Genomic DNA, 12,167 nt, shown 5'->3' with positions numbered 1-12,167 from the left:
TGTGCAGATTTTAGCTGTGGAGATCTTTGTACCCATCACTATTTGCTAAAACTAATACAATTTAAAGAAAACACATTTCAAATGTATAGTTTTATCAGAAAACAAAAGCAGGCTACAAAGGGGAGGGAGAGGGAAGACTGGAAGAGAGGAATGAAGGCAGGGCTTGGAGCTCGTATGCTATGCTATGCTAAGTCACTTCAGTCGTGTCCGACTCTGTGCGACCCCATAGACAGCAGCCCACCAGGCTTCCCTGTCCCTGGGATTCTCCAGGCAAGAACACTGGAGTGGGTTGCCATTTCCTTCTCCAATCCATGAAAGTGAAGAGTGAAAGTGAAGTCACTCAGTCGTGTCCGACTCTTAGCGACCCCATGGACTGCAGCCTACCAGGCTCCTCCCTCCATAGGATTTTCCCGGCAAGAGTCCTGGAGTGGGGTGCTATTGGGGCTCGTAAGGCCTAGTCTTAGTCTCCACGTCTGCATACACCTGCTGGGCCTCAGCGACTCTATGGCCAGTTCTAAGTTCTTGAGGCAGACGCCCCTCTAAGGAAAGAAAGCCCTTTACATGGAGAGCGGTGAGCTTAGAGGAGTTCTCGTTTCACGTTGTGACTTTCCACCACTTAACAGGCGCACAGTTACTAAACCCCGGCCCTTTGGAGTGCTGGTGAGCGGCTGCGCGCATTTGACTCCGATTGGGGGTGGGACGGCCGGAAGTCCCGCCCCTCGGAAGTGCTCCCGCCCTCTCGGCGGGAAACGGTCCGGCGTCAAACTAGGCACGCGTGGAGGGAGAAAGGGCGAAACCCAACGCGCTGCGACTTAAGGGTAAAGGCCACAGACTCCACTCTGCGCCTTCGGGCCCTGCCTCATCCCCTCCTGGGAATCCGCCCGTCGCCTCCTGTGGAATGTCTGGGGTGCGTTACACCTCGCCCTAACCTTAACAGACCCACAAGAAGGAATGGAATGAGGTGGCGGGAAGGGGCCCTCCTAAGGAGGCGGCCTTCCCCGGCTGCGGCCTCCACAGGGAAAAAGAAGTGTCACGTACCACTTAGGAGGCTTGACCCTGGCAGTTTTCGGTCTGATAGTACTTCAGAATCCCCGGGGGTCTCCCCAGGTTATTCTGATACACGAAGGAGGTGTGCGCTGCTGCGGAGGTCGTTTCTCGGGTCGGGTGTGAGTTCCTATGTGCTGCATCACCTGAGGTGGAAGGCATGTTAAAGGGACTGATTTTCGGACCCACCCACTCTCCTGCGGGTGAATCGCAAGTGATGGGGCCGGCCTCAGGTCGCTAACCAGCGCCCCGCTCACTGCAGGAGTTGGAGAACCCTGGACTAAGAGGGAAAGGCCCGAGGGACCACCTATGCTCTTCAAAAGGAGTTTCCTCCAGCTATTTAGGTGAGCCAGGCCAGGGGGGGTTGCTGCTGCTGCTGCTAAGTCGCTTCAGTCGTGTCCGATTCTGTGTGACCCCATAGACAGCAGCCCACCAGGCCCCCCCCTCCTCCCTGGGATTCTCCAGGCAAGAACACTGGAGTGGGTTGCCATTTCCTTCTCCAATGCATGAAAGTGAAAAGTGAAAGGGAAGTCGCTCAGTCGTGTTCGACTCCTACCGACCCCATGGACTGCAGCCTACCAGGCCCCTCCATCCATGGGATTTCCCAGGCAAGAGTACTGGAGTGGGTTGCCATTTCCTTCTCCAGGGGGTCTTCCTGACCCAGGGATTGAACCGAGGTCCCCTGCATTGCAGGCAGACGCTTTACCGTCTGAGCCACCAGGGAAGTTCCTGCCTTCTCCGCCAGGGGGGGTTAAGGAGCGCCAATTGACGAAACAGGGTGGAGTTTGCCCTCCATCTTGGGAAAGACGTCTATCAGTTACCTCTGGAAACTGGGATAAGGTGATGCGGGTGGATGCAGACCGGCGGCTCCAGGCTCCTGAGGCTGGGAGTGCTGATGTAGTGAAATGGCTCCTGGTACTGGCAGCCTGTTTCTGGACCCAATCGAGTGTTATTTCTGAAGGCAATGGCACCCCACTCCAGTACTCTTGCCTGGAAAATCCCATGGATGGAGGAGCCTGGAAGGCTGCAGTCCATGGGGTCGCTGAGGGTCGGACACGACTGAGCGACTTCCCTTTCACTTTTCACCTTCATGCATTGGAGAAGGAAATGGCAACCCACTCCAGTGTTCTTGCCTGGAGAATCCCAGGGACGGGGGAGCCTGGTGGGCTGCCGTCTATGGGGTCGCACAGAGTCGGACACGACTGAAGCGACTTAGCAGTAGCAGTAGCAAACTATTTTAAGAGAAAGTTTAACATTACTTGCATACTGGCCCTTTCTCTCCTGCCTTGCCTGCTTTAGAGGAATGTTTCCACGCGAATGAGTCCAAGCTGGGGATCCACTGTCAGCTACTTAGTGGTGGCGTTTATTGTGGGATTTTCACCCCTGCCAGCCTTATCCACAGAATGATGTCATTTATCGTTCTAATATTTTGGGGGTGCTATTTAGATTTCAAAAAGCTTTTCATGTTAACATGTTCTAGACCACATAAGTAATGTTCAGCTCCTTTACTTACTTAAGTTTTAATTTGAGCTTGGGGAATTTATTGAGTGAAACCTGTAACTAGGGTAGTTTCTTTCTGGTACCTGGGGGGTGAGGAGGGTGATGGGGGGAGGAATCCCTTTTTTCCTCTTGTGAGAATGCAGTAAATGATTTTGAAATCTTGTTCATGACAGTTTGCATCTATTCACTAACTTCTGAAAATAAACTTAACAATATGCTTTATTGGAGCAGGTGCTTTTGTTCTTGGGAATATACTGTATTTTATACTTTAAAATTAATTTTATAATTATTAATCACTTGAAAGTTATAACTTGTCCTTTGCCGTGGATGTTTTTAAATATGTAGCAAGTAAATATAATGACTTGTTTTTAATGTTACTAGATATTTGGCAAACTTTATTTTACTGTGTAACTATTTATTTAAAAATGGTATAAAAAAGGGGACTAGAAGGTAGTTTGTGTTGTCAGTTTCAATTTAAAAGTTATATCCCTCTTTAATAATGAAAATCTTATTAAAAAGCAGATCGACTAAAATGAAGGAACTAGTCCTTAAACTATCTCACAAAGCAAAAACCTCCATGTATGATACAATGGACTATTTTTTTAGCAGAAATATTTTTAATTGGAAGATAATTACTTTAGAATGCTGTGTTGGTTTCTGTCATACAATAGCATGAATCGGCCATAAATGTACATATGTCCTCCCTTTTGAACCTCCCTCTCACCCCTACTCCATCCCACCCTTCTAGGTTGTCACAGAGCTCCCCGTGCTTTACAGCATCTTTCCACTAGCTTTCTGTTTTACACATGGTCATGTATATGTTTCAGTGTTACTCTCTCAATTCATCCCACCTTGTCCTTCCCCACTGAATAGACTAATGTTTCAACAGATTGCTTTTTAATCTAGTCTTTTTCCAAATCTTAACACATTTGCTCATAGACAACTCAACCTTTAAAAAAGAATGAAAATTTTCCTGTATACTTTTATGTATATATAGTATGTCTCTTTATAACATGTCTCCAAATTATATGTAGGAAACAGAGTAACGGGGGATAAGAGTGTAGCCCTTACCTCAGTTTTCTTGATTCTCATTTCAGCTCTGTCACTTACTAGCTGTTTGAACTTGGACAAATTGTTACTTTCTCCTCGTCTATCCTTATAGCTCCCTTGCATGGTTGCTGTAAAGACTAAAAATAATAGGTTTATAGAGGTTTACAGGGCCTGACCTACCATTGGACTTGCTGAACATTAGAAGCTTCTATTACAAAACCTGTGAAAAATGAGAAACAGTGAAATAAAACACTACCAGCTAAAGACAACAAGTGTTAATATGTTGCTGTTTTCCATCTAATTTTATATTTGCCTCTAGATAGTTGGGGTCATACTGTAGATAAAATTTTGAGTCTTGCTCTTTTTGATTATATTGTAACATAAGCATTTTTCCATGTTATCAAACATTTCAAGTAAATGTCAATATTCTTGTAACAATATCCTATCCTGTGGATATACTATGATGTACCTACCCATTCCTTTTTTAATGGAATATTTAGGTTAAAAAACTGCCAAAACTAGTAAACGTGTGTATGCACGTGTACTAAGTCACTTTAGTCACGTCCGACTCTGTGTGACCTTGTGGACTGTAGCCTGCCAGGCTCCCCTGTCCATGGGATTCTCCAGGCAAAAATACTGGAGTGGATTGCCAATGGCCTCTTCCAGGCGGTCTTCCTGACCCAGGGATTAAACCCATGTCTCTTACATCTCCTGCATTGGCAGGCATAGGGTCCATGGGGTCGCAAAGAGCTGGACATGACTGAGCAACTGAACTGAACTGAACTGATTGGCAGGCAGGTTCTATACTGCTAGCACCACCTGGGAAGCCCCCAGTAAATATGTGTATATTACTTTATAAAAGATTTGCATATTTGTCATTAAATTTTTTGTTGGGAATTTTAATTTTGAGAGTAAGAATGAGCAATAGAATAATTGTCTCCCTTTACCTACATAGTATTGGGTTAAATAAGAATTTTTGAATTCTTTGAGTCCTGATTTATTGTTCTAAGAAGTTGACTGGACGCTGATATCTTTTTCTAAAAAAATCAGTTTAGCATTTTAAAGTAAAGAATGTGAGAGGCCATATTAGGGTTGCCAGTTATTTTTAAAATTCTTCTAATGAATGATTTATAAACAAAGATTTAAGCTTGAACGTAAGCAGAAGTTGTTAGAAAAAAACTTTAGTATTAAGCTAAGCTTGTGAAGAGAAATGCACATCTAAAGAGTGTGTGTGTATTTGTGTTCTAAACCTCTGATTCATGGAGGGGTGCCCAATCTGAAATGATGGGAGGAAAATTTACAGAAAAGGAAATAAGGAAGGAGGAGCAGAGCAGTTAGATTCAATCAATAATTCATGTGTTTGTTTAATAAAACCTATTGAACCTTAAGTGCCTGTAGAACTTAAGAATGTGAGGTGCATTCATGTATGTTCTCAATTTTAATTCTTGTAACAACTCTATAAAGTTGGAAATTTCTATTTTATAGATGAGGAAACTGAGCCACAGAGAACTTAAGTATACCTAATATCTAGTAAGTTTCAGGGGCTTCCCTGGTGGCTCATTGGTAAAGAATCTACCCTGCCAGTTCAGGAGATGTGAGTTTGATCCCTGGGTCAGGAAGATCTACTGGAGAAGGAAATGGCAACCCAATCCAGTATTCTTGCCTGGAGAATCGCATGGACAGTGTAGCCTGGCGGGCTACAGTCCATGGGGTTGCAGAGTCGGACACGACTGAGCACACGTGTTCTTTTCCTACTCCTTTGCATACTGCACTTCTGGAAATCTCAAAATAGATTTAAATTGAGAGAATACCTTTATCTTATAGATGAAATATAAGGAAAAAGAATGCAGACAAGCATGGAAAGTGAGGACACAAAGAAAATACAAGGTGAGAAATTTATGGATCATATATCTGGGATTTGTTTTTTAGTCTATTTGTGGAATATACTGCAGATTATCTGACAGGCTCCAGGAATTGAAAGAATTATTCAGTAATTTACATAAATATTTATTAAACATCTAGTCTGTACCAGTCACACTGACTTCAGGAAACTGACATTCTAATGGGAGATGGCATGCTGATAATTAGAATACCATATGATAGCTGATTCAATGGAGGTATATGTAATAACAGTGGAAACCTGAGAGGACCACCAGCAAATTTCAGACTTGTCTTCAGAAAAATGGAAATTTAATTCATGGAAATGGAGGAGGTTAACCAGAGAGGAAATACTAAAATATAATAGGCTGGGAAATAGTACTCCCCGATGGACCCCATCACATCAGGGTTTGGCTGAGGAAGAGGACCACCCCCAAAAAAGACTAAGAAAAACATTTCAGAAAGGTAAAGAGACAGGAATGTGGTATTTAGGAAATTAGCCTTATGAGAATGCTTTGCGAAAGGCATTCTCATTACCCTCATACCCAAGAGGCTCAGTCTTAAATGTCACAGATGATGACTGAAGTATCCACTGGACTTAATTTGTTTTATCAATAGTAAACTTAATAGATTTCAGCCAGATTGCAGTATATTGAGGTCTGGGTGGGAAATAATTTGGAGACAGTATGAATAGCTTGGTGGTGGTTGTTTAGTTGCTAAGTCATGTCCAACTCTTTGCAACCCCATGAACTGTAGCCTGCCAGGCTCCTCTGTCTGTGGGATTTCCCAGGCAAGAATACTGGAGTGGGTTGCCATTTGCTTCTCTAGAGGATCTTCCTGATCCAGGGATCAAACTCAAGTCTCCTGCATCGCAGGCGGATTCTTTACCATTGAGGCACCAGGGATTCCCGTGAATAGCTTGCTCTTCAGAGCTTATCTGAAGATATATGGCAGTAACTAGAGGGTGGTTGTAATGTTAAGGATCGTATAAGAGGTACAGAGATAAGAGAATTTGTGAAGGGACTTTCCTGGTGGTCTAGTGGTTAAGACTTCACACTTCCACTGTAGGGGGCTAGGTTCTGTCCCTGGTCAGGGAACTAGATTCTACATGCTGCAACTAAGACTTTGCATGCCACAACTAACAAGATCCTGCATGCTGCACCTGAAAAGACCCCTCATACTCCAACTAAAAGATTCCACATTCCAGAAGAAGGTAGGAGATCCTTCATGCCACAACTAAGATGTGGCGCAGCCAAATATATATATATATATTTTTTTTTAAGTTTTATAGTTTCAAATTTTACATTTAGAACTACAGTTCTAATTAGTTCTAATTAGTGAATAATGGATTCAAGTTTTGTTTTATTGTTTTTTTGAATATGAATATCCAGTTGTTCCAACACCATTTGTTGAAAAGGCTATGCTTTCTTCTCTACATTGCCTTTTTAAAAAAAAAAAAAAATAGCCACTCCTATATATGGGTTTATTTTTGAACTGTATTCTGTTTCATTTATCTGTTTATCTGTTGATGCCATACTATACTCTTGATTACTGTAGGTTTGTATTAAGTCTTGAAATTAAAGACAGTTGAGTCTTCCATCTTTACTCTTCTCTTTCAGAATTGTTTGGCTATTTTAGGTCCTTTGCATTTCCGTATGAATTTTTAAATCAGCTTGTCAACTTGTACCAAAATAGCCTGTTGGGATTGCATTGAATCTCTAGATCAATTTGGGGGAGAACTGACATCTTAACAGTATTTAATCTTCTTACCCATGAACAAGGTGTATCACTTCCTTTATTTCAGTCTTCTTTAATACCTCACCGTATTTTTTAGTTTTAGTGTGTATGTAATTCACATCTTTTGCCAATAAAACTTCTTTTTCTCTTTTTTGGCCACAGCTTGTGCAGGATCCTAGTTCCCTAACCAGGGATCAACCCTGTACCACCTGCAATGCAAGCACAGAGTCTTAACCCCCGTACCACCAGGGAACTTCCAGTGTTTCATATTTCTTATGCCATTTTAATTGGCATTGGTTTTGAGTTTCAGTTTCCAATTATTTATTGCTGGTATATAGAAATGTTACTGATTTTTGCATGTTAGTGGATATTCTGAAACCTTACTATACTCACTTATTAGTTCGGTAGCTATTTTGCAGATTCCATCAGATTATCTACATAGAAGGCCATGTCGTATGTGAATACTGATAGTTTTATTACTTCCTTCCCAATTTGGATGCCTTTTCTTTTTTTTTACCTGATGGCACTGGCTAGACTCTCTAGTGCAATGATAAATGTAATGTTAAATAGAACGACATTGGCTAGCTTCTCCAGTACAATGGTAAACATCTCTGTCTTGTTCCTTAGGGAGAAAGAATGAATTCTTTCTCTGCTAAGTAGGATATTTACTGTAGGGTTTTTGGTAGATATACTTCATCAGGTTAAGGAGGTTCCTTTCTATTTCAAGTTTGCTGAATTTTTTTTTAGATCAGAAATGAAATTTTATTTTATCAAATGCTTTTTTTGCATATACTAAATGACGTATTCTGTTTTAGTTTGTTGTATTACATTGATTTTTAAAATCATAAACTAATCCTGCATTCCTAGGATAAACTCATTTGGTCATGATGCATTATTATTTTAATTTATTTTTGAATTCAACTTGTTAAAATTGTTTAGAGTTTTTTGCATGTATGTTTGTGAGGGATATTGGTCTGTAGTTTTCTTTTTTCCTTTCTAATGACTTAGTTTTAATATTAGAATGAGGAAATAATACTTTCCTAAAATAAGTTGTAAAGTATTATTTCTTTTGAAACTTTTTGGAAAACTTTGTGTAGAATTGACATTATTTCTTCCTTAAATGTTGGGAAGAATTTACGGATGAAGCCATCTGAACCTGGGGTTTTCTTTATAGAAAGGTTTTAAACTATGATTTCAATCTGTTTCATATATATATAATATTTATTTCTTCTTGGGCGAGTTTTGGTAATTTGTTTCTTTGAAGCAACTTGTCCATTCACCTAAGTCATTGAATCTGTAGGTATGAAGTTGTACATGATCATTATTATCTTTTGAATATCTTTAGAAGCTATGTTGATGCATCTGTCTCAGTCTGATATTGGTAATTTTTATCTTTGCTCTTTTTTTTCCTGATCAGTTTGTCTAGGGGTTTATTGGCTTTACTGATGTCCTCAAAGACCTGGCTCTGCAGTTCAGCTTGGATCTTTATGATTTCCTTCCTTCTGCTTATTCCTTACCCTTTCACTAGTTTCTTTAAGGTGGAAGCTGAGATCATTAATATGTGACTTTCTTCTTTTATAATGTAGACATTTAGCATTACACATTTCTCCTAAACACTGATTTAGTAGCATCCCACAAATTCTTTTTTTTTTTTTTTTGGAGGTGTGTATGCTTCATGGCTTGTGGGATCTTAGTTCTCCAACCAGGGATCAAACCCAGGCCCCAGCACTGAAAGTGCTAAGTCTTAACTACTGGACCATCAGGCAATTAGTACATCCCACCAATTCTAATATACTGTATTTCACTTTCATTCAGTTCATTCTAAATAAATATTTAAACCAAAGTAGCTTTAATTACCGGAGAAGGCAATGGCACCCCACTCCAGTACTCTTGCCTGGAAAATCCCATGGATGGAGGAGCCTGATAGGCTGCAGTCCATGGGGTCGCTAAGAGTCAGACACGACTGAGCGACTTCACTTTCACCTTTCACTTTCATGCATTGAAGAAGGAAATGGCAACCCACTCCAGTGTTCTTGCCTGGAGAATCCCAGGGATGGGGGAGCCTGGTGGCTGCTGTCTATGGGGTCGCACAGAGTCGGACACGACTGAAGCAACTTAGCAGCAGCAGCAGCAGCTTTAATAGAATAATAATTGTATTTTCTTTTCCTATATTTTGTGTGAGGGGAAAATCAAATAATTATAAGAAGCTCATTTCAAGTTGTTTTATTTAAGGAGCATCTTTCTTTTACATATTTTTAGTCCTTGTTGGATTTTTAAAAAGTAATACATATTATTTAAAAAACAAAAATATGTATTTTGAGGGTGAAACTTAAATGATTAGTTTTTGAAAGGAAATGTTTAAAATAATGAAATTTTTGTTCTTTAGAAGTGAAGACTGACCTGAACTTATTATTGGAGTGTCTGAAGTATCAAATGGACAATGCTTTTTCACAAAAGGAAGCTTTGGTTACTATTCATTCAATTTGCCAACAAAACAGTAAGACGTGATAGTGAAATTTTGTTTGTGATTCTTTGTAGTATTGTGATATACGAAATATGCATTGTTCTTTCTCTTCTATTCAGTTATTTTATATGTTACTATGTTCATGTGATTTATTGTCCTTAAAAGAATAATTATAATAAATCTTTGTTTTGTCTGCAAATTTTACAGGTAATGCAGGTCTTTATTTTCGGGAAATTGGTGGTTTGATGTTTGTGAAAAATCTTGCAAAGTCAAGTGAACATAGTATGGTAAAAGAAGCAGCCTTATATACATTAGGAGCTGTTGCAGAGCAAAATGGTAAAATATGAAAACTTTATTTCACTTTCCTAAGCATTGTGTTTTACTTTAACAAACTATTGAAGTATAATTTTAGAATTAAATTTTTTACATGTCTGGATAGTTTTATCCAAATGTTTTATTTAAATTAATGCATGCCAAATATTTTATTTAACTTTTTAACTAATGAGGGAAGCAGTAAAATGTTAAAACTGCTTCAAAAGTAATGGCAAAAAACAGTGCTGTAGACTTTTGGGAAAGCTGAATTTTATGAACAGGTACATAACTAGTCAGTGTCTGCAGGTCAAAGATCAGTTGCATTCTACTGGTCAAAATGTTTTGCATTTCTGTGGACAAGAATAACTTGGGTCACTATCAGTTTTCTAGAGTTATGAAATAGCCCAAAGACAGTAAAAGGCACAAATAATCTAGAAAGAAGGCTAGACAGGACGTTCAGTACTTGTTATCATCCATTTCGAAATCTTTCATAATTTTTTTCTTGCCAATAGTTGGAAACATTTTTTTACTTTTGTCTTTTACTATGCTTATCCCCCCCCCCTTTTTTTGGCCATACAAAAGTTTTTTTATTTTTATAAAAATAAATTCATCATTCTTTTCCTTTCTTGTTTCTGAATTTTGAATCGGAGGAAGTTTTCCCATATTCCCAGATTATAGAGGAATCCACCCACGTTTTCTTTTGGTACTTGTGTGACTTTATTTTTTATTTTTGCATATTTTATTCTTTTTGTATTTTCCTGGGGTATGAGATGATGAATGGTTCCAGTTTTATGTGGCAGTCCAGCTATCCCAACTCTTATTGTAAAGTAGATCTTTTTCACATTGATTTGAGATGCAGCCACTATCACTTAGTGAGTCTATCTTTAGTTTTTCTATTCTGTTCACTGTCTGTATATTTGGGTACTTGAATCAGAATATTAAGGTAACCCACAACCATCTTGTATGTGGATAAAGATGTTTTGGGTGCTTGGCCGCTCAGTTGTGTCTGACTCTTTGCGACCCCACGGACTGTTTCCTGCCAACTCCTCTGTCCATGGGATTCTCTAGGCAAGAACACTGGAATGGGTTGCCATTTCCTTCTCCATGTTTTGGGTGTGGCTGACAAAAATATTTTTTTTGTAGTGTACCTGAAATGAAGTTAAATCTAAACCATCAATTTGTCAAATAACTTTATATTCTTATATTTTCATCCATTAACTTCATCACTTGTTTTGAGAATAAGTTATGCTCTAGGCACTGGGGGTAAATAAGACATTGTCTTTGCCTTTGAGAGTGTCTAAAAACTGTTTTAGACACTGGATATATGTGTTCAAATTATGTTTTACAATTCTGCTTATTGCATGATTATCACCAACGAACCCCTCCTTATCAGGTAGGTATCATTTTTGCTTTTTGGAAAGATATTTTTATATCTAGAAGAGTCTTTAAAAATAGCACAACTATCATTTACCCCCTTTTCTAAAGCAGGTTTCTGAATTTTCTTAAATTTTTTTTGGCTACATTTTGTTACTTCTCCTCAAATTTTTGGGTCATGTTTTATCTTATATTTTTGTTAGGCTTAACTTTGAAATGTAGTTACTGAAAATTCTATGAGATTGCAATACATGCTTTAGAGCTAGGTCAAGTCCTTCTGATTAAGATACTGCTTCTTTGGTCTGCTAATTGAGTAAGCACTTAAATTTGTCAGAATTTGTTATATGACTGATGAATGTCAGTGAAATGAGACTTGGTTGAGAACCATCCATAATGACAATTTTATATTTTGTTCAGCATATTTTAAAACTTGTTTGTGCTAATACATAGAAATTAAAATTATATTTTCATGTTTCAGTTTACTGTCAGCAGACTTTATGTACTTCAGAATTGTTTGAAGACTTAACTTGGTTCTTATCTAACAGTGATTCAAACACAAATTTGAAAAGAATGTCTGTCTATGTTATTTTGGTTCTGGTTTCAAATAACAGTAAGTACATTCTCTTATGTTATAGAAATATTTTTAAAAATAATAAATTGGGACAGTATTAATTTTTTTATTCTAGTCAGTGCCTTTTAAAACCTTACTAACTTTTTAGAACTACTGGTTCTAAAGACAATATAGCATGATTTTAATTATTTAATATTTATTAATTTAAAAAATAGTAAAGTGATTTGTATTATTTAA

The 12,167-nt window shown here is 38.8% G+C and overlaps 1 protein-coding gene across 6 annotated transcripts in view; it reads left to right on the top strand.

Moving 5' to 3' along the window:
* Nucleotides 1–144: 144 nt before the first annotated feature.
* Nucleotides 145–12,167, top strand: part of TERB1 (telomere repeat binding bouquet formation protein 1) — a 32,911-nt gene continuing 20,888 nt past the window's right edge. For 4 of the 6 annotated variants that reach the window (XM_061387441.1, XM_061387437.1, XM_061387442.1 and 1 more), the window contains exons 1-5: nucleotides 146–907; nucleotides 5,419–5,481; nucleotides 9,596–9,706; nucleotides 9,881–10,009; nucleotides 11,838–11,969. In XM_061387441.1, coding sequence (XP_061243425.1) covers nucleotides 5,439–5,481; nucleotides 9,596–9,706; nucleotides 9,881–10,009; nucleotides 11,838–11,969 — 415 coding nt within the window. In that variant the 5' untranslated portion in view covers nucleotides 146–907; nucleotides 5,419–5,438. Of the gene's footprint in view, nucleotides 908–949; nucleotides 1,389–5,418; nucleotides 5,482–9,595; nucleotides 9,707–9,880; nucleotides 10,010–11,837; nucleotides 11,970–12,167 lie in introns of those variants that run through there. The other 2 variants (XM_061387438.1, XM_061387439.1) reach the window with 2 other exon arrangements.

This window comes from Bos javanicus, chromosome 18 (assembly GCF_032452875.1).
Source record: "Bos javanicus breed banteng chromosome 18, ARS-OSU_banteng_1.0, whole genome shotgun sequence".
NCBI lineage: Eukaryota > Metazoa > Chordata > Mammalia > Artiodactyla > Bovidae > Bos > Bos javanicus.
The sequence above is the reverse complement of the archived record's forward strand: the minus strand, read 5'-3'. Positions and strand labels throughout refer to the sequence as shown.